The sequence below is a fragment of the Scatophagus argus genome, chromosome 21 (assembly GCF_020382885.2).
Source record: "Scatophagus argus isolate fScaArg1 chromosome 21, fScaArg1.pri, whole genome shotgun sequence".
NCBI classification, from domain to species: domain Eukaryota; kingdom Metazoa; phylum Chordata; class Actinopteri; family Scatophagidae; genus Scatophagus; species Scatophagus argus.
Window position 1 is genome coordinate 17,659,463 of NC_058513.1, and position 19,903 is coordinate 17,679,365.

General features: G+C 45.1%; 3 protein-coding genes across 12 annotated transcripts in view; 2 read left to right on the forward strand and 1 right to left on the reverse strand.

Moving 5' to 3' along the window:
• LOC124052579 (Snf2-related CREBBP activator protein) overlaps positions 1-9,635 on the forward strand; it is a 30,153-nt gene extending 20,518 nt beyond the window's left edge. The window contains exons 27-35 of the mRNA XM_046376994.1: positions 120-322; positions 434-603; positions 774-970; positions 1,460-1,574; positions 2,160-2,285; positions 2,508-2,684; positions 2,796-2,879; positions 3,225-6,202; positions 6,233-9,635. Of these exons, the coding sequence (XP_046232950.1) occupies positions 120-322; positions 434-603; positions 774-970; positions 1,460-1,574; positions 2,160-2,285; positions 2,508-2,684; positions 2,796-2,879; positions 3,225-6,202; positions 6,233-8,063 (5,881 nt within the window). The 3' untranslated portion in view covers positions 8,064-9,635. The remainder of the gene's footprint in view (positions 1-119; positions 323-433; positions 604-773; positions 971-1,459; positions 1,575-2,159; positions 2,286-2,507; positions 2,685-2,795; positions 2,880-3,224; positions 6,203-6,232) is intronic.
• Positions 9,636-9,761: 126 nt separating this feature from the next.
• stx4 (syntaxin 4) lies at positions 9,762-15,231 on the reverse strand. The gene is made up of 10 exons (XM_046377001.1): positions 15,006-15,231; positions 14,557-14,661; positions 13,846-13,945; positions 13,571-13,645; positions 13,423-13,493; positions 12,893-13,001; positions 12,427-12,500; positions 11,447-11,584; positions 11,255-11,365; positions 9,762-11,106 (listed from the first exon to the last, which is right to left on the reverse strand). Exons 1-10 carry the CDS (start codon positions 15,033-15,035, stop codon positions 11,026-11,028), a joined length of 894 nt encoding a protein of 297 aa, XP_046232957.1. The 5' UTR covers positions 15,036-15,231; the 3' UTR covers positions 9,762-11,025.
• A 711-nt stretch (positions 15,232-15,942) lies between these two features.
• The window catches only part of LOC124052589 (rho GTPase-activating protein 44-like), a 54,125-nt gene continuing 50,164 nt past the window's right edge, over positions 15,943-19,903 (forward strand). For 5 of the 10 annotated variants that reach the window (XR_006842021.1, XR_006842020.1, XR_006842022.1 and 2 more), the window contains exon 1: positions 16,777-17,063. Coding sequence is in view for 7 of the 10 variants with exons in the window: in XM_046377014.1 (XP_046232970.1) it covers positions 16,972-17,063 (92 nt within the window). In the remaining 3 variants the exon portion in view is untranslated. Of the gene's footprint in view, positions 16,699-16,765; positions 17,064-19,903 lie in introns of those variants that run through there. The other 5 variants (XM_046377017.1, XM_046377018.1, XM_046377020.1 and 2 more) reach the window with 5 other exon arrangements.

A 19,903-nucleotide genomic window follows, 5' to 3' on the forward strand; every position in this document is an offset into this window, starting at 1 on the left:
GTACAGATAACCAATCCCTTTATTGATTTTCTTGCTTGATATGTTCTCCAAGGATACAAACGCTTCAATGAAGAGGAAAGATTTGTAACTTGCCTGCTTATTTATTGTGCTCATTTTAGGTTTACATTTGTGATTCCCCCGGTGGAGGCTCCTCTGATCTCCATGCACTGTTGCCATCCTCCTCCCTCCCTGAACCAAAAGCAGGCAGCCTTCTCCTCCATGCTGTCAAGTCAAGTCGCTCCACTTACTCGCAGTCTCCATCGTATCCAGTGTAACATGAGGACCCAGTTCCCGGATCTGAGGCTCATACAGTATGATTGTGGTAAGGTGTCAAGATGCGTCTTTACAGAATGTTTGATACCACGAGCGGAAAGAGAAAGTGTATTCTGTATTTTCTCTTAACGGGACAACATGGTGTGCTTATTGTGTGCAGGTAAGCTGCAGACTCTCCACACTTTGCTGCGAAAGCTGAAGACTGGAGGCCACAGGGTGCTGATCTTCACTCAGATGACACGTATGTTAGACGTACTGGAGCAGTTCCTCAACTACCACGGACACATTTACCTCAGGCTAGATGGCAGCACACGCGTGGAGCAGAGACAGGTCAGTCCTGACAGTATTTATATGTTACTTTTGACACATTACTTCTGTGCAGTTTCCTGACATCATTTTCTACTCTAATTTACAGCGTAGTATTTAAGCTTACCCTGCAGACAGATAACGAGGGAGCAATATTCTGGCTCTAATGCCTGTTCTCCATCCGTCTCCTTCAGGCCCTCATGGAGCGCTTCAACGCAGATCGGCGCATTTTCTGCTTCATTTTGTCGACTCGCAGCGGAGGTGTAGGGGTGAACCTGACTGGGGCCGACACAGTGGTATTCTACGACAGTGACTGGAACCCTACCATGGATGCCCAGGCACAGGACCGCTGCCATCGAATCGGCCAGACCAGAGACGTCCACATCTACAGGTGAGGATGGAAAGAAAAAGTTTATTTACATGAGCGATACATTCGTGACGGTGGGGATCTGTTCACAGGCCAAACTGTATTAGGCAAATGGACAATGCGACTGGGTTTATATGTATACAATCCCTAAGTACAGATAAACAGGAAGCAGAAGGAAAAGACAGCACCTCCCCAAATTCTTCTCTGTTTACTGGTGACCCTTGAGGAGATGGTGTAATTCTAACCTCCAGAAACCATACTGGAAAGTCCCTAAACTTCCATTTTCTCGTGCCAGACATTTTGATGCCATTGCAGTGGAAGCACATCTGTGACTAATAACATTCATGATGGCTCCCATCCATTTGTGTGTCTCAGTCAGCATGAAAATAGCACAGTATTATTTGAAAGCTATAGTAGTTCCTTAATAGTTCTGATTAACTAAATTCCCAATAACAAAGAATTTCAACTACATATTAATCTTTTTTTTGTTTGTTTTTTTCCTGTTCCCCTCAGGCTGATCAGCGAGCGCACAGTGGAGGAGAACATTTTAAAGAAAGCCAATCAGAAGAGGATGTTGGGGGATATGGCTATAGAAGGAGGAAACTTTACCACCGCCTTCTTCAAACAGGTAGGAGTATACAGCGGGCACGCTATTAATAAACAATTTATTAAATTAATTTATATTACCAACAATAATCTCTTTTAAAAATTTAATACTATACATGATGAAAATACACTGGGAGTTTCCCATAACTGATGACACCTTTTTTACCACATTTCACAATTTCTGCTACCGGTTTGCCATCAAAACTGCAGAGCGTAATGTAAAATTCAATTCAGATGATTGTCTCTCATCTTTTTCCTCTCTTCTGTCTAATCACTTTGTATGGCTGCCTCACACAGCTAGTGTGTTAATCATGTGGTGATGAGTAATTGGTTTATCCACACGCATGCATGTTGTAGATGTGCGTGTTTGATGACTGAGATGCCTGATTAACTGAAGTCACTGTAATAAAGACATCGTCTATGCCCTCTTCCTTTTAATTGCACTTGTTCAGATTTAAAACAAAACCCCTTGTGCTGTTTGAAGCAGGCACTGCAACATGTTCTTATAAATCCATTAAATGAATTATTAACATATCAGCTCTTTTTGAGTATTTTGACCTGATAACGGTAGGACATTAAGCAGTTGAAGTGCCTTTGTTCACTTCAGCAAACCATCCGAGAGCTGTTTGATATGAACGACGGGGAGAAGAGAGAGGCAGCAGTGGAGCTATCAGTGCCACAAGCTGAGGAGGAGGAAGCTGTCAACAAACAGAGCACCATCATTCTGGAGCAGGTTAGTCAGGTCACATGGGCCAAACACTCGCATGTATATGCATATATAGCACCTAGCATTTATCAAAACCATTTTGAGACAGATTTTTTTTGATATATCAAACTTTGAAACTCACTGACAGGATTCATTGAGATTTGGGTTAAGCATTTCAAACAGTCATGGCTTTTCTAATCAGTATGGTGGTGCACAAATAATCTGAACATCTTGAAATGATTTTTGCAGGCCTTGTGTCGTGCTGAGGATGAGGAGGACATAGTAGCAGCTTCTCAGGCCAAAGCAGAGCAGGTGGCAGAACTGGCGGAGTTTAACGAGAACATACCACTGGATGACGGAGGGGAACAAGAGGAAGTGGAGGAGCTATCCAAGGCGGAGCAGGAGATAGCTGCTCTGGTGGAGCAGGTGAGTAATCATGCAGTTTTGTAATTGAGTTATTAATTTGAAATCCAGAATAGTTTGCTGTCTGTCTGTGTTCATTCTTTAAAGTTCACCGTGTTTGCTGCCTGTCCCCAGCTCACTCCTATTGAACGCTACGCCATGAACTTCCTGGAAGCCTCATTAGAAGATGTATGCAAAGAGGAGCTGAAGCAGGCTGAGGTAACATCACACCTTCACCTTTTCCTAGTTTGATTGGAAATAACAGATCTGTGTGTCAAGACTTAAGATAAAGGGTTCTCTTTTTATATTTTTATATATATTTTTATATCTATCTATCTATCTATATATATCTATATAGATATCTATATATATATATATATATATATATATATTAGCCTCACAGCACTACTTTTTGCATTGTGTTGTATTGCATGATGTTTAAGTACTTTGTCCAATACTGTTTGTTCCTGTGGGCTTGAAACATATAAACAGTTCACCAGTCTTGTAAAAACCAAACTTCCGTATCTGAAAGTTTAACAATTTGCTTTGTTTGTGTATGTTTAGGAGCAAGTGGAGGCTGCCAGGAAGGGCCTGGACCAGGCCAAGGAGGAGGGCCTAAAGCTTCACGCTTCATCCGATGACGACGACGATGACTTTTTGTCACCACCAGCCTCTGTGGAGCCTGCTCAGCCAGCCCCGGCTCGCCGTGGCCGTAAACCCAAGGACAAGGACAAGGACAAGATTGTCACCTCCACAAGGACTAGTGGTCGGTTGCGTGGGGCCTCGCCTGAAACTGAGCCTGAGCCTACGACCCCCAGAGAAGTGCCTGAAAGACTCCGCTTTGGTCTGAGAGGACGAGGAACTGCCAAAGATGCTGGTACTGTGTCTGCCACCCCCTCCCGCACAGACCATCACAAAACCACCACATCCTCCAGGCTTCAGGATTCTTCCAAATCCTCAAAAGCCTCATCTCCTGCCAGAGATCAGCAGGTCACCAAAACCAGGATTTTACCAAACCGCTCCCATCCCAGTCCAGTGCCTTCCCCTCCGACGACATCTCCCCCTGGAGGGAAACAACAGTGTGCTGCAGAGACTGACAGTAAGAACTCCAAAGCAGGTGGAGAGGAGAAAGAGGATGAGAATGAGAGGAGGGTGTCTGAGTCATCACTAGAGTCAAGCTGCCCAGTGGACCATCAGGCAAAAGATGATGACAGCAAAGAGCACAGCGCCATGTCTCCACCCTCTACCAGCTCTCGATCGCCTCGAAAGCGTCAGTCAGCAGATGGTGAAGTCCTGCGGGGCCTGGTTGAAGACTCCCCGTCAGCCAAAGTCCTGCGGAAGCTTCCAGGAAGGTTAGTCACGGTGGTGGAGGAGAAGGAGCCAAAAAGGAGGCGGCGGCGAGGAAGTGGCACTGGCGGTGGAGCTTCTTCAGAAGAGGCAGCTGTGGAGGAGAACACTGCTGGACTCATTGACGACCCGAACAAAGGCAGCACATCACCGAGCCACGACACCAAAACTAAAGGGAACGTTATTAACTCTCCTCAAGACCAAGACTCCACTCCCAGTCTGTCTGTGCACCCACAGCCTGTCAGAGGTTATCCTCCATACTCCCCACCGCATCTTTCTCCTGACATGCCTGTGCTGAGAAATCTTCCTGTACGGCGCCGGTTAGAAACTGAATCTCGCATGGCTGCACAGCTGGGAGAGCAACAGCAGCATGTGGGACGAGGAAGGGGAGGGAACCAGTCCAGAAAAACGGACATAGCACCAGGCAAAGACACCACTTCAGCCTCTACAGAGTCCAGTGTGAACTCTCTTGTGACACCTCTGAAAAGAAAGAGGGGCCGGCCCCCTAAGATCCCTCCAAGGTTACCTGAGCCTGAAAACACAGTGACCCCTTCCACACAGCCCACCTCGCCAAGTGAGGACGGAAACCCCCCTCTCTCCCCGAAACGTAAGAGAGGTCGTCCTCGCAAAGACTCTGCAAACCTGCCAGAAACTGGTGGCGATGGACAGAACTCTAGAAATGAGACCACCACCACTGGTGTATCGAGTGTATTAAAAACTGTTGCTAGCACAGAGCCAACAGTCCAATCCCCACACAAGTCAGAAACCCCCACTGATGCTATTATCACTACAAGTCAGACCTCCCAGTCTGCCAAAGCTGGTGAAACAGACCCTAAGTATGAGTTTTCAGCCAGTGCTCCAAATCCAGCTCAGTCCTCCACAGCAACAGATCAACCATCCACACCTGTCTCAGCTTCACTACAAGCACCCACAGCACCTGCACCCCAGGTGATCGCACCACTTCCTGTGGTTGCCTCCACATCAGCCTCGGCGCAACTCATTATTTCAGCTCTGCCAACGCTTCAAAACCAAGACAAAGCATCAAACCAGGTTTCCTCTACATCTTCTTTCACACTCTCCACGACCCCAGTCAGTGCTATCCCCACCACAACCCTGTTGCCACCTGCCGGCACTGTCACATCACCAACTCTGAGTGTAAAACCAACACTTTCCTCGGCCTCCAAATCTCCTGTTGAGCCCAAAACTTCAATTTCCGCAAGTGTGAAAACAACAGGAACAGACTCTGCCAAAACCACCACAGTTTCCACACCAGCTGCTACCACTCCATCCACTCTGTTATCACCTCCCCAGACTGTCAAAGCAGCTCCAACATCAGACGCTGCTGCGCCGGTCACAACAGCTACTGTTGTAGCAGAAACAGTTAGTGTTACACCAGCAGTCACCACCACAGTTAAATCAGTCCCAGCTAAAACTACAACTATAGAGGACTTGCCACAAGCTTCTGCTCTGTCATCTTTCACATCCACCCCAGCTTCTCAAACAGCCACCTCTGCTGCCACCCAAAAGGTGTCAGCTACAGCTACAAACCCAAGTGGAACTTCACCAAAACCAACCTCTGCATCTTCTCCAACTACAGCAACAAATATGACAACAGCAGTAAAAACTAGTCCATCAAACACAGGTCAAAGTACTGTTCCCACTACAGGTCCTACCTTGTCTGACAACATTTCTACAACATTACCAGCAGCAGCACTCTCATCATCTGCTGCAAAAGAACTTCCATCATCTCCAGCCCAAGCAAAGACTAATGTGACAACTACCGAAGTCCCTACCAAACCAGTCTCACCACCACCACTAACAACAACAGTTCAAGTAGCTACAGAGAAACAGGTAGCAACAGTTTCAGCTAACCCTCCCGCTGCACCCCTCTCTGTCAGCACCCCCTTCCCCTCTACAACTTCTGCCAACATAACAACCACAGGCAAGGCTAAGACAGTTACAGTAACAACAGAGGGAGTCCAAGTAACAACCCCTGTAGGAGCAGCCTCTTCCAAAGAACACATGACTTCAGCTACCCCTTCCACAACTGCTGAAAAGATCCCACCGCCACTAACAACCTCCACAGGTGCTATGGCAGCTTCATTATCAACAGTCACAACGACTACATCATCCACAGAAAAATCCATTGCAGTTGCTACCACAGATGTCACAACTACCCAAGCGTCTACTACCAAAGCCACCCCAGTGTCAGTTGCAGCAACCGCAGCCACCGCAGGTCCTCCTGTGCCCACCTCAGAAACCTCTGCAGTCACTTCGCTGCAGACACAAAGCTCTGCATCCACCAGTGTTTCCCCAGAGTTATCCCCACCAGACCAGACAGAGTCTCTGCCCAAGGTACCCACTTCTAGTGTTTCATCTGAGAAGCAATCCTTAGAGTTAGTCCAGGAACCATCTGAAGGTGACCCTGACAGGGTGACAGAAATGGAAGTAGATGTTGTGGAGGCTGAAGCAAGGAGAAGCAAGGAGGATGATGACAAAAAGCATGACATCTCTAAACCTCGGTCTAAAAGGAGAAGGATGGAGAGTTCCTTTGAGACCAAAGACTTTGAGCCAGGAATGGAAGGAACAGATGGAGAAACACAGTCTATGACTGCTTCTCAGAAAAAAGAACCGAAGCAGCAGGCAGTGGAGCAAACTCCTGAAAATCAGAAAACTCCAATCCAGAAAAGGCCTCTTAGCCGTCAGAGTAGCCAAGAATCTGCTCGCTCCTCTTCGCCATCATCTGGGTGCTCTACATCAACACTTACTCGTCACGCCCACCACAAGAGGACTTATGAAAATAGACATCCCACCAAAAAGAAGCGAAAGGACATCACCTCAGAAACGGGGAAAGACGAGAAAAAGGCAGAGGGTGGGGAGAAGACGGAGGAAGGCAGCGAGAGGGAACTCACCATTGCTCCCTCTCGGAGAAGGCGTTCCAGGTCTTCCTCCTCCTCCTCCGACTTTGACAACAGTGAGAGCAGGAAGGAGCACCGGTTGACTCGTTCAGCCAAGCACAGGCTACAAGCTCAGGAGAGGGAAAAGGGAAACACCCAGCAAGGAAAGAAACGTGGCCGCAGCTCGGACAGAAACGCATCGAACAACACCAACACATCCACAGGTGGAGATTCTGGCAGTGATACATCTTCAGTCCGGATCACCAGGAAGTCTGCGGGATCTCAGCCTTCGCAAGACAGTAAAGCTCAGACTAACAGCACACCCTCATTGCCTCCTGAGCCCCAAGTTCTGGGAAAGAGATGCTCGGCACTCAATGCAGCAGCAAAACTCCTAGCAATGAAAGGCAGGGTGGATACCCCTGGCCACACCACTCGGAAAGAATCGGGGGCTAAGGCCGCTGGGACTTCCCCCGCCTCCTCTTCTGACAAGAACCAAAAGCCTAAAAGCAAAAGTGTACCAGCCTCCCCTCAGAGTAACTCTGTAAATTCTACTAATAGTAAAAGCAGTGGGAGCAAACCCTCAACACCCAATCAGACAAGCCGCTCTGCTTCCCGCTCCACCAGACAGTGCCCTGGTTCTCTGGTTCCACCCCTGGAAGTGGAGTACAAGAGGTCCAAAGCAGAAGAAAAGGAGAGGGGGTGTAGGAAGTCATTAGGGGGAAAGGAAGGTGAGGCAGAGGTGCAGTCCTTGTCCCGGGGTCACAGCGCCTGCAGCAGCATGAGCAGTGATGGCGAGGGCGACGGCGGTGGACGTAGCAGCAGGAGCCGCAGCAGCAGCAACAGCAGCCAGCGTACCCACAGCATCAGCTCTCAAAACACAGAGCACAGAGAGTCCCGTGCTGCTTCCTCTGGCAGCGAACGCAGCTCGGACCGGACAAAGACTAGAGACAGAAAGGAGAAGCGGGGCCAGCAAAGGGAGAGTCATCCGGACAGCAGGAGGTCTCAGAAGCTCTCGCAGGAGGTGACCAGCAGTTCGGGAACAGAGGGGACACCGGACAGGGTGCTGCGTAGTGTCGCGGCACTCGCGGCAGTGCAGGCTCGCTCACCGGCCGCAAGCACCCGCTCCTCTTCTAGTCAGCATCGTCACAACAAGACATGATAGGAGTGCCAAAAGGGGAAACAATGGAGACGAGAGTGTTGTTGCAGAGCACGATACGAGAGCATGTCACGACCTCCTGTTTTGTCTGCACTCTAATGAATGCCAGGGAACTGAGTGCTGCACAAGCCAGGGACCTCCCCTGTCTCTTGGGCCCTCTCCCGTTCCAACTGGAGCTGGTCCCCTCGCCAGCTCAGCCATTGTCAGCTGGGGGAAGGTTCAGGGATGCCAGACTGAGAGTTTTAAAAAAAAAGTGGCGTCACATTTGTGCGTCCATAAACGGACAGCGAGACGATACAGTGGATTAACTCACCACTGGGACTTGAGGGGGACGAAGGTGTCAAGAGGTAATAAAGGAAAGCTGTTAGTTCACATTATGTACTGTAATCATTAAAGACTGGAACACTCAGATCTTATGTGTTAAGATGGATTATACAGCACCCTCTTATTAGGGTTATAAATGGAAAGTCATTTGTGTGACATTAAAAACTTTTGGGTGACCAGTTGTATTGTAAGTTGGAGGTTTTAGAAAGTTTGGTTTTGAAAATTTCGTCAGCTGTCCTGACTATTGTTTCTTTGTAGTCAGTTGATAAGTTATGCATATTTTATTATTTCTTCCAGGGTATTAGGAAGAGAACTGATCTGTCAATGTGATCTTTGCTGCACTATGCTGGAGCTTGTCTTTTTTTGCTTGCCCCCCCGTCAGTTTCTGTTCATTGGATTATTTTTTAAATCCAGCCTTGCATTTCTCATTTGCACATCTGATAATGTGGCCCTCAGCTTCTGAGTACATTGTGGTGTAGTAATCGACTTCAGTCAATTAATTGGTCCCTGGTACCTCGCGATGTATCTCTGCTGTTCGAAAATGTATTAATTGAGGTTGCAAATTGCCTTGAGGACGTTACATCTTTTGCTCCGCACCACAGACCTGGAGCAGAAAAAAAATCCAATTTCCTTTTCCTAATCTTCCCAAAGGCAGTTATTGTTACTTTGTCATGTATTTATATTGAAAGGGCAAGAAAATGCTATTGAAATTAAGAGTGCCTCTTTGGCCAAATGGGTTTGAACCTCAGATTGCCTTGTGAAGCACCTGAAGCAGGGGTGTTGAGCTTCTCTTGTTATTTAAAAAAAAAAAAAAAGAAAAAAAAAGACAAAACAGGAAAAAAAAGATTAAACTTCCCTCCTCTTCATCTTCCTCCTCCTCCTCCCCAGAAAATGTCCAGAAAAGCACCCTGTGCATCAGTGCAACCAAATTGTTTTAATTTTTCACCTGGATTTTCGTCACCGTCACTTCATTGCTCTACATTCATGTAAAAAGAAAAAAAATACTTGGACAAAATATGTGAATAAAATTACTGGTACAGTTCCAGATGACTGTAAATTGTCGATTTCCTTTTGGACTGTCTAAGCTACTTTGAGCGAAGGTGATATTTTGGGTGGGTGGGTAGTTTATGGTGATGGTCTTATTTTTGATTTGTCTCTTCATTTGTTGCATTCCTTTGATCCCTTGTAATTCCACATTGTTTTACTTGAAAAATTAAGGCAATTACAGTTGAATAAAAAGACCAAAAATTAGCTGCCTTTTTTTTTCATTGTGTTGAAGCTTTTTGTTTAGTTTTGGCTGAATAAAGAAACACTTCCATGGGGTAGCTTGCAAAGTGTGAAAGCTCCTACAACGGATGAGAAAAGACAAGCACATAGTAATAGAACATGGTGGTATTTTTATTTAAAAACAAATCTATATTAAAATGATGCAAAAATTCAACAGCCATAATATTATACAGTAGGAAAATCTCCGCTCCGGCCTCAGCCAACCTTTTTCTGTTTCCAGAGGAGATGTGAGTGAGGACTGGACAAATGTCAAACATAAAAAGTTGTGGTTAATTTTTCTTTTCAGATTTGTCATATTGTGTTTGCACAGCAGGTACTGTTTGTCTCTGTAAAAAAGGGTTTTCTGCTCCAGGATTCCCCCACAGAATTAAACAGAAGTGATTCAACTAGGAAGACGAAGGAAGACTCTGCACAATGTGACAAACAGGTGAAGAAAAATCAGGCTATGGGAATTCTCATATTCAGGGATCATGATAATCACTCCATCCCTTCCTGACATGTTAGTGCACAATATCACATTTTCAGTTTGAGCTGCTGACATGGACTTACAGGAGAAGGCACCGGTTATGAGAGTGTTGTTGCTCGTAGCAGCTCACGCAGCACAAGTCAAACACAAACTGTGAGGACAAAGCAGAGTGGGCTTGTTGATGGAGCTCTTAAAATAAAAAAAAAAGGGGTGAGGGCTGTTCTTTCACACACAAAAAAAAACTATCTATTTACATTTGTTACACATAGGCAGTTTGAACTTTCAAGTTTAAAATCATTTGCATAAAGAATCAGCAATATAGGTTATATACAATTATATTAGTCTATTTACCAAATATATGCCCATAAAAGAAAGCCCCGCTCTGTTACAGCCCAGTTTTCCTGAGTACAGTGTGATCAGCGCCAGTGTTCAATACTGCTCTGCGCTTCGCCCAAGGCCACTTGTTTACTATGTGTCTGAAGCAGCAGGGGGAGGCGTGATGCAACAGCCCACACATCGTCCTGGGCCAGACTGGGGTCTGTGTTGCAGACCCCAGTCTGGACCAGGGAATCCCATAGACCAGCAGCCATTACCTCTTGACTGGAAGAGGAACCGCAACTAAGATTGTGGTCACTTGTGTGCTGAGAGAACAGAGAGCACATCTCTTCTTAAAAAAGAAAACAACACAAGGCCTGTTAGGAGGACGTGCAAGTTAAAGGAGGACCAATCTGAAATATGAAAATAAAAAAACAAAGCAGAGATGGGACACTAACTGACCTAATTCACCCGTACACACTTCAGCTGAAATTATTTACACCAGAGGGGATTTCTGAACCCACAATGTGCTTCTGCCAGACGGATCTACCAGATGACTCACGCCGCCTGGTGTTAGGTGGCGAAGGTGGAGACCACTGCGATGACTATGATAAGGATGAGGATGGCCAAACAGATCGCAATCCAGACCTTTTTCTGCATTGGAAAAGAGACACAAACACATCAACTGAGATAAAAGCAAGCAGGAGCAACTGTACAGACACCATGACATGAGCGGTTTATTCCTGCTGACACAAATGGGTGAGGATGAGTTAAGACTCGTTTGTGTGAAGCCACACTGTACCTTGCGCGCCTTCTGCTGATACGTTACAGCCTTCTCCGTGTTGTCCTTTGCTTTCTCCACGTAGTCGGTTGACTGTTTGATGTTGTTCTCGATCCGGTTGACCATCTCCCCCTGCAGGAGGCAAAAATATCAGGATCAGACTCTCCTCGAAACTCCAAGGAGCCGGAAAGACTTGATCAGCGTTTCCTTTACCTGAGCCTCGACCTCCATGGCGAGGTACTGGAACATTTCGTGCAGGTCTCTGATGCTCCTCTCCAGCTTCAGGATCTCATCGTGCCGGGACTCGATCTCATTCAGAGCCTGCTTTGTGGCTTTAGCATCGATCAGAATCTGCAGACCACAGGGACGATATGTCTCAGCTGCGTTACGGACGTCACTGGTTTTAACTACTACATATACAGAAAGCTAGTTTGGTGCTTTACTAAGAGTCACTTTCCAACACTGAGTGTGACAGAATGCACATTAAAAGACTTTTAAAAAGGATTCTTCACCCTACGAGCTACTAAAACGCTACAGACGTCTCTAATGGCTGTGCAGGATTTTCTGTCACATGCTTACCAAAGATGTCCAGTTTGAGCAGCAAGAGAGGTGACAACAGAGCAAGTCACGTCAAGTCACTGCTGCTATTACTGCCGGTGATGGGGGTAACGTGTTATGAAAGTAACATGTTGTGTAATGCATTACTTTTAGCAGTAACAATCCTTTTTAAAAGCTCTGTGGCCTTTTGGGAGACTTAATTCAATGAATCCATTATGAAAAAGCCAATACTGACTGTGATTCTTTATCCATTTTTCAGTGTTAATAATAATTGTTGCTCTTGGCGTGACTGTTCGCTGCTAACCACCAATCCCATCATGCCTTGGGTTGAGTTTGTTGACCAATCAGAGGCTGCACTTCTAACTGAGAGCCGTCATTAGGTTATAAAATATCATCCCCACTGCGTTTAGAAGGAACTAAAATAAAGGCGAGCTTCCTTATGTTGACAACTTTCTATTCATGTTTTTGACTTGCAGTACTTTGTCTTCTCTCACTCTTTTTTTCTTGTAATGCACCAACATACTAATGCAGAAAACCTCCTCCCACCACAAGCCGGATTCCGATTGTGCAGGTGTTTTTGTGCTGTGGTTTCCGACGTGCAGAAGACGCCCTCCTTTCATCTTGCGTGTACTCACATTTTGGGTGAAAACGTCTGTCTGCCCGCTCTCGAGCATCTTATCCAGCTCTTCATCTGTCACGTTGGTCCCAGCTGAAGAGTGAGAAGTACAGCAGGTCAGTGTTCACGTTTTCATGTTGTTGTCAAGGAAAACACTGAAACGCTTCATGTAAAGTCACCACAGACTGCACACTTTTCTCCACACCTGACTAAGTTTCCCGTTCACAAGCAGCTTATAAACATTTTGATGAAGTTAAAAGATTTATCACACATTGTGATGTAGGTGTAAGCAGATGTAGGTGTTTATCAAAGTATTTAACTCCTCCTGTGGGCACGTGGAAGTGTAACTGTGCAGACTGAGGAGGCGACATGTGACAGGAGTCATGAGATGACCCACAGCGAGTGGGGAAGTGATGAGTGCAGCAGGGATTTCCCTGAAGACGACCACAGAGCGCTGAACAGGCAGTCACGCTTCATGTACTCACTGATCTTGAGTTGCCTGTGTATTCTCTCCACGTTGCGGTCTCTGTACTGGGCCTGGATGGTGTTACAGTGACCCATCAGCTCCACAAACTCCTTGGACAAGACGCCGTGCTGGAGAGGAGGAGACACGCTGGTCACCTGACTGCGGTTTTACGTTACGGTAGCTGAACGTTAAAGGTCGTAACGATACACTCGCGAGGAAAAGCACAAACTCAAGCTGTCGTTTTCAAATTCTTCTCGTGTGGTTTTTTTCCACCATTTCAATGAACACACAAAGGTCAGTTTATTGGCTACAGCTCGCTACGACTGACACCGCCTGATACCACAGAGCTGCACTAAATTCTCCCTTCGTGGAGGTTATGATATTCACTTTTTGGTGTTGCTTAAATGTTTGGTTTGAGGTTTGTTTGAGACTTACAAAAGATCTGATGAGATGACACGCAGCTGTGGAAATTTAAAATCAAATCCTCAAAGTTACAACGACTTAAGACCAGGATGCTGTGGCATAAAAACAAAAAATTAGAGCGTCAACCTGGGTCCGTTGCATCCGAATGTTTATGGGTACGTATTTTCCATCCTCCTCTCCCTTCTTTGGCTCCATGCCTGTGTGAAGATAAGTGAAGAGGGTAAACTAAACAGGAAAAGTAAAAGCTGATCACTTGTCATCCATCAATACTCACTCTTCAGTTTCCTCTGGATCTGACCAGCCAGTGTTTTGATCTCCTCTCGAAGAGTCTGGAGCTCTTTCTTCATACCTAAACCAACAGATGAGCAACATATTCAGCACACACGTCCTGCTGCAGACTGTGAGGGCCCTCAGGCCAGTGAGACTTAATCAAGATGCACTTAGGCATGTGAACTACAAGTTTATGATAGTTATAGCAGTAAAAGCCTGGAACCTGCCCAGTTTGTGTCAGAATGCAGACCAACTGATGGCCTATATGAACATACTTACTCTCCTCCGGCAGCGCCACGCCCAGCACTGTTTTCTGCTTGTTCTCAAGCTCAGACACCATCCCTTTGAGACGGCTCAGTCCCTCATGAATTTCATGCACCTAAGAAGGGGAAAAGAAGTCGTAGTTTTAAAGTTTATGGGCAGAAATGCAGCTACCAGACGCATTTTAGCAAATTATTTGACTAGTTGATTGAGAGAATGGAGAAAACCAGCCACCACAAGTACTCCCTAAAACCCGAGGTTACATCTCCGAATTGCTTCTTTTGTCCAACCAAGACCTCCACTAATAATCCAAACCCCACAGATATTCAATGCAACATCAGAGTGGACTAAGAAAACCAGCAAATAGTCATGTATGACTGAAACCAGTCAGTTTTGGCAGCCCTGTGCAAGGACACTGGGATTAGCAGAGACTGAAATGTTGACAAAACAAAACTATAAGGTGACAAAATATCAGACAAGACTGAGTCGGTTTCTTCTACTTCAGTCTCAGCGCTCAACATCCACCCTCCCTTCAGCTTAACCACGACAACACACATGCACACAAAGATAATGCCTGATTTTCACACCCATCTTTTCCTAAAAACGGCGTGTTGTGTTGACAGAACCATGACTTAGTAAAAGAAGAGTAAAAGAAAAGACCAAGCGGCCTTACTGTAGGTGGTCTTTCATCTTTACGTTGTATAATATCAACGTGAAAATGAACTTCACCTTTCTAAGGAAGGCTTCATTCTCCTTCTCCTCTTTGGCCGAAGAGGTTCCAGGTTTGATCATCAGAGCTTTGCCCTCCTCGTCCTCATCTGAAGCCTCGGCTTTCTGCAGTCAGGATGACAAACAGAAATACAAAGAAAATACAGTCAGTGTTTTCTCGTGTCTGAAGATCTTTCAGCCACATCTGCCCCAGCAGCCGTGCCCTGTCCCGGCCTTTAAGGAGAAAGGGCTGAAACGGAAGCTGGAAATAAAATGTCGCTGAAGTTATCATTCAGACACACAAACCGTGAAGTATTGCTATTACAATCACTTTTGCTGGTTTACGTCCATAGAGAAAGTTGTCACGGGGGAACACTTAAGTTAGCGGCCGTTACCCGACAGATGAGACTTAGCAAAGTTAGCAGGCTAGCGCGCTACCGCTAACGTTAGCGAGTTACTTTTTGACTCACATTTCCTAATTCTTTAGTTCGATCCCGCATTTTTCAGGGCGCAGCAGCCGGTCAGATGTCAGGAACGAAGCGACTCTACGCCGAAGTGCGTTAAGTTATTCCCAGGCAGAGAAACTAATTGTAAAATTATAAACTTTGCTCTAATGTCATTCAAGAATTAAACTCCACTAGCCACACGTTTTCTTCTGTTGCTCTTCAAAATATTGGACGTTGACACGTTGGCGCCCCCTCTGACAATGGACCGTAACTGCACAGGGCAGAGGCGGTATTTCACTTTTGTTTTTGTTTTTAAGTTTATTCAATATTATCCTCTTGCATATTTTTGCCATGTGTATTATTCGAGTGTTTTATATTTTTTATACCACACAATTTGTCTACATGAACAGCTTCCTCTCCTAAATTGTAGATGGGAAATTGCTGAAGTGTTGTATTTATTCATTCCATACTTGAAAAATTAAAGAGCCAGTCTACACTTTTGATCGTAATATTCCCAGGAAAAAAAGGTAAAATAGTAAATCAATTTGTTATTATGTTTGCATGCATTTCTTCATCTTTTTTATGTAGGCTAATTTTTTATCAGACACTGACTCAGACAGCCACAAGGTGATGCTGTGTGCCTGCAAACATCCAGTCAAACTGGTGAAGATGGAGGTTCACTGTACTTTCAAAATTTGTCATCAGGACTGAACTTGACAGTGAAAATTCACCTGAATGGACAATAAAGCCTGTGTGGATGATTAACAATGTCCTTATTAATATTCAAGTCTGACATTTCTTTTTTGTGCTCTATAGGAAGGCCTCCTGGAGACTGGAGTCAAGACGCCTGACATTTCTATCAGGACAAGTACATCAGGTAATACAGCTGCATCAAACAGTAAATATTACATATATGACCTGATAATGCATCAGGCAGCCAGTTGATGCTGCTGAACAGTTAGAACCCACCAAAACATATAATTTTATGCTTTAAATTATTGCTTGCTTTTAAATACATTTAATTACTTTTTGCTTTTATGGCAGATAAATAAAGTCTGTCTCTTAGGCCAGTGTTTCCCTCTTCTTACCACTCTTCATCACAGGTCCAGTCAGAAACGAAACTGAACACACCTGCGAACACACCTTTAGTTTTATACGCTGCTCAGATGTTTTCAGTTGAGTGAAGAAGGCCTACGTTCACATTGTAAGTTGAGTAAATATACTTAGTTACATTAGTTAATTCAAAGTATTGTGTGACTCGGTGTTTAACATTGTCTAATTGGCTATAAACTGAGCAATTACAGAGCTGAAATCCGCCTCTGTGGCTCTGAGGGGAAGCGATCTAAATGAACTACATCTCCCGTGATGCACCTGCGGGGAGCGTCGTGTCGCCTGCGAGCTGTCAGTGCTGGGGGAGAGAGGGAGAGAAATCGGTCCAGCATCACTGGAGCGGCGGCGCGGAGCGGATGACAGAGACACGCAGTCCTCCATCAGCAAAATGAGGAGGTTTTAGCTCAGTGTTTCCCCTCCGCGATGCACACACTGGATGTTTAAAGACTGAACCTCCTCGTCTGCCATAGATCAGCGCGGAGATCTGGCTTCATCCTATCAATGAGATATGTGGAGTGGCTCTACCGCCGGGTGGTAACGCAGAAAAACACAAGATGAAGAAGCAGTTCAACCGAATGAGACAGCTCGCCAACCAAACAGTGGGCAGGTAAGAGCTGGAATTATGAAAAGACGTGTTTGTGCGCGACCCAGAGCTGGATGGGTCCTGTTATAATTGGCTGTGACTCAAACAGCCAAGGCAGGAATTTGCCGCCTGTGCGTCGGCTGCCAGCTTACAGCATTCAGTCATTCTCTCGATGGGGTTACGCTGCTCAGCTGGTTTGATTTGCACAAAGCAGTAACTGTCAGTGCAGGTCACAGTTGCAGCGTGAACGTTGTGTGATTGATTGAGCTCAGCAGGGAGGAGCGTATCCGCACACACATGAGGAGGGAGCGGACATGGTACCCGGGGAGCAGGGCTGCTGCCCGCTATACATTAAAGGCAAAGGGCGGCCCCCGGGCACCCTGCAGGGGGTGAGTCAGTTGGCCCAGGGCCACTAGCATGTCTGCAGTGACATGGCCGTAACGCTGTGTTTATATCACTCCTTTAATACGGGGGATTCTACCGGGGACCATGATTGTGCTTATCTGCTTAATTTCTGACCATAAGATAAAAATAACCACTGAGGTGTCTGTATGCTAAGCACGGTGCTAAACCAGGGGGTAGTTAGCTTAGCTTAGCATAAAGCAGATGGAAACAGCTAGTAAGCCTATGTTAAAGCTGAAAACGTGTTTTATATCAATTATTTGAATGAGATCTAACGTGACTGAGATAACTGAGATTTTTCTTCTACCTTTGGTCAGGGCCAGGCTAGCTTTTTTTACGCTTCTTTTCAGGCGGCTAAGCTAAGCTAACTGTCTCCACGCTGTAGCTTCATATTTAGCATACGGACATCATGAGATTGGTACAAGTTAGGGCTGTAATCATGTCACCGCGTGGTTATTGTGGCCAGAACAACTGATGATAACAGTATTTAAGAGGTGGCAGATTACAATATATAGACAATATTATTTTGTGTGTTATTAACATGATATCAAATTATAAATCATTATCATTTCATTGCAGCACCCATAATATCAATCCTCTCATCAAGGTGTTAGCCAGGAAGGCAATAAGGATGTTATTTCCCAAAATGTTGAACTCTTTCTTTATTGAGACTTCACTGATTTCACGTTATTAAAGTTTAGCTGTAAGTCCACGATGACACCGTAAGTCTGAGAAAATTATTAGAAAATGTTTTTATTTATTTTAGTTTTGTCTGTAATTAGCTATAGATAAACATACCGGTACGTTTTAAATCCATAATTTGCTTGATGCAGGGAAAAACGGTTTTGCAGTAGTCACTAGGCAGCAGAGCAAGGTACATTTGGGTGTCATTTGCGTAAATATGACTTAATTATTCTGCACAGTCTGGCTTAATGGAAGCATGTAAATGTTTATTAAAAGAGGTCCAAGGATTGGCCCTTGGGGATATAAATAATATTAAGCCTAATAAGAACTGGTCACTCAACACACACTGTATGGTGAAAAAGTTATTTTATTCTTAATACATGCATAATGCATTTTAATGTTTTGTTTGTAATGTTTGAATATGTGTATTGTTTGGGAAGAATTCCTCATAGTGTCACGACTGTTCATTTTGTTCTGTATGTTTATGGCACCAGGTCTTTGTGGCGTCGAGAGCATAGGTTAAATGCCCACAGACAAAGTGAGTCTTGCTTTTTGGTGTAAAGCTTCAGAAAAAGCTTTTTAAATCCTGAAAGTTAAAGTAGAGTCCAAGTCAGTGCCTCACGTGCTGTAACATCTAAACATGGTGACACGTCATGGTTGATGAATGTAGAAGTGATTAATCCCAGTAAATCCTGACAGCACGAGGCTGCATCAGATAGTATGCAAATGTAGGAATACTTTAGATTAGTGTGCTTCAGTTTATATGAGTTATTTGTTATCAGTGTGTCTGCTTTTCCTGCGAGGCTTGATGCTACAGATAAATCTAGAGTTTGCTAATCTCTCAGTCTGAACCTGAGGCTCAGTAAATTATCCTCAAACAATACGTGGCCCATTTTTGTCTCCCTTAGTGTGAAAACAAGTCTGTGTGCCTCTTTTTCTCGTGAAGCAAAGTGCAGCCCAGTCCTTGATTGTTTACTATGAAACTGTGAACGAGTAAACGGCAGAAGTCACTGGGGTCGCAGCTTCTTTGAACCCTCAGGCCAAATTGGACTGTGCTGTGAATCACAGCCGAATTCCAGTTGAAGAGGCTTTCTGCAGCGTAGCTCTCAATAGGTGTTGTTAAGTCTTTGTCTCCTCTCCTTCTGTTTGTCAACCCCACCCTTAGCCCGCAACTGAAAGTCAACGTCAACACGGTGCCTTTGGCAGTTTGGATCAAGTGTAGTTTAACCCTTTCTAATTATTGCATAACCTCAGAAGAGAATCACTGTGGTGTCTCAGTGCAGCTCAGTCAACATCCACAAACCCGTCAGAGCACAAGACAGCTTGATAGCCTGTCACTGCCTGAAGAACTTGTTCCCTGTTATAAAGCATACATTGCTGAGGTGCTGTAAGTGCACTATAACCTGTTTGTTTTGCTTGGCTGATGGCAGTAACCGACAACGCTGGCACGCCAAAAGGATTTTGTGTCAAGCTATGTTGTGCCTCGCTCACCCACACTCAGAGCGCAGGCTGATACAAATCAATGAGAAAGGTATTACTGCAGCTAATGCCCAACACAGTGGACTTGGCAGAGAGAGCAGAAATCCCTGGTGGACGTTCATAAGAAAAAAATTACTGGAATTGTGCCTTACTGGAGCTCGAAGGGACCAAAGCTGCGATTCACTTTAACAGATAAAACCAACCAATTATTTGTAAGTAGATAAACATTAAAACGTTTGTGTGCACAAGGCCAGGTGCTCGTTTATTCCCCCTCATCTGCCTGAGAGCCGGAGCACCAGAGCCCAGTCAGGCAGAACATCCCGGTAATGAGTTCTAACCTGTATCATAAGAAGCCGAACAGCAGGGGCAATTAGTCATATTTAGAGGGTAGAGCCTCAAACATGATGCCTCACTGCTGGCCACACAGGTAATTGGTAATATTTCCTCCACGCCCTTGGCAGCCCGTGGTTTGTGTTGAAGGTTGCAGTTCCATGTCGCACACGTTTAAGAATAATATACCAGTATGCTAGTTTTGACATAATATAATTGAGTTTTTTTTCTCATAATAATGAATGGTTACAGATTTAACTAACCAGGTTAAAAAAGAAATGTAAGTGAGATGTGAGACATGTCCAAAAGTAATCAATGAGCTTTGACGATTTGT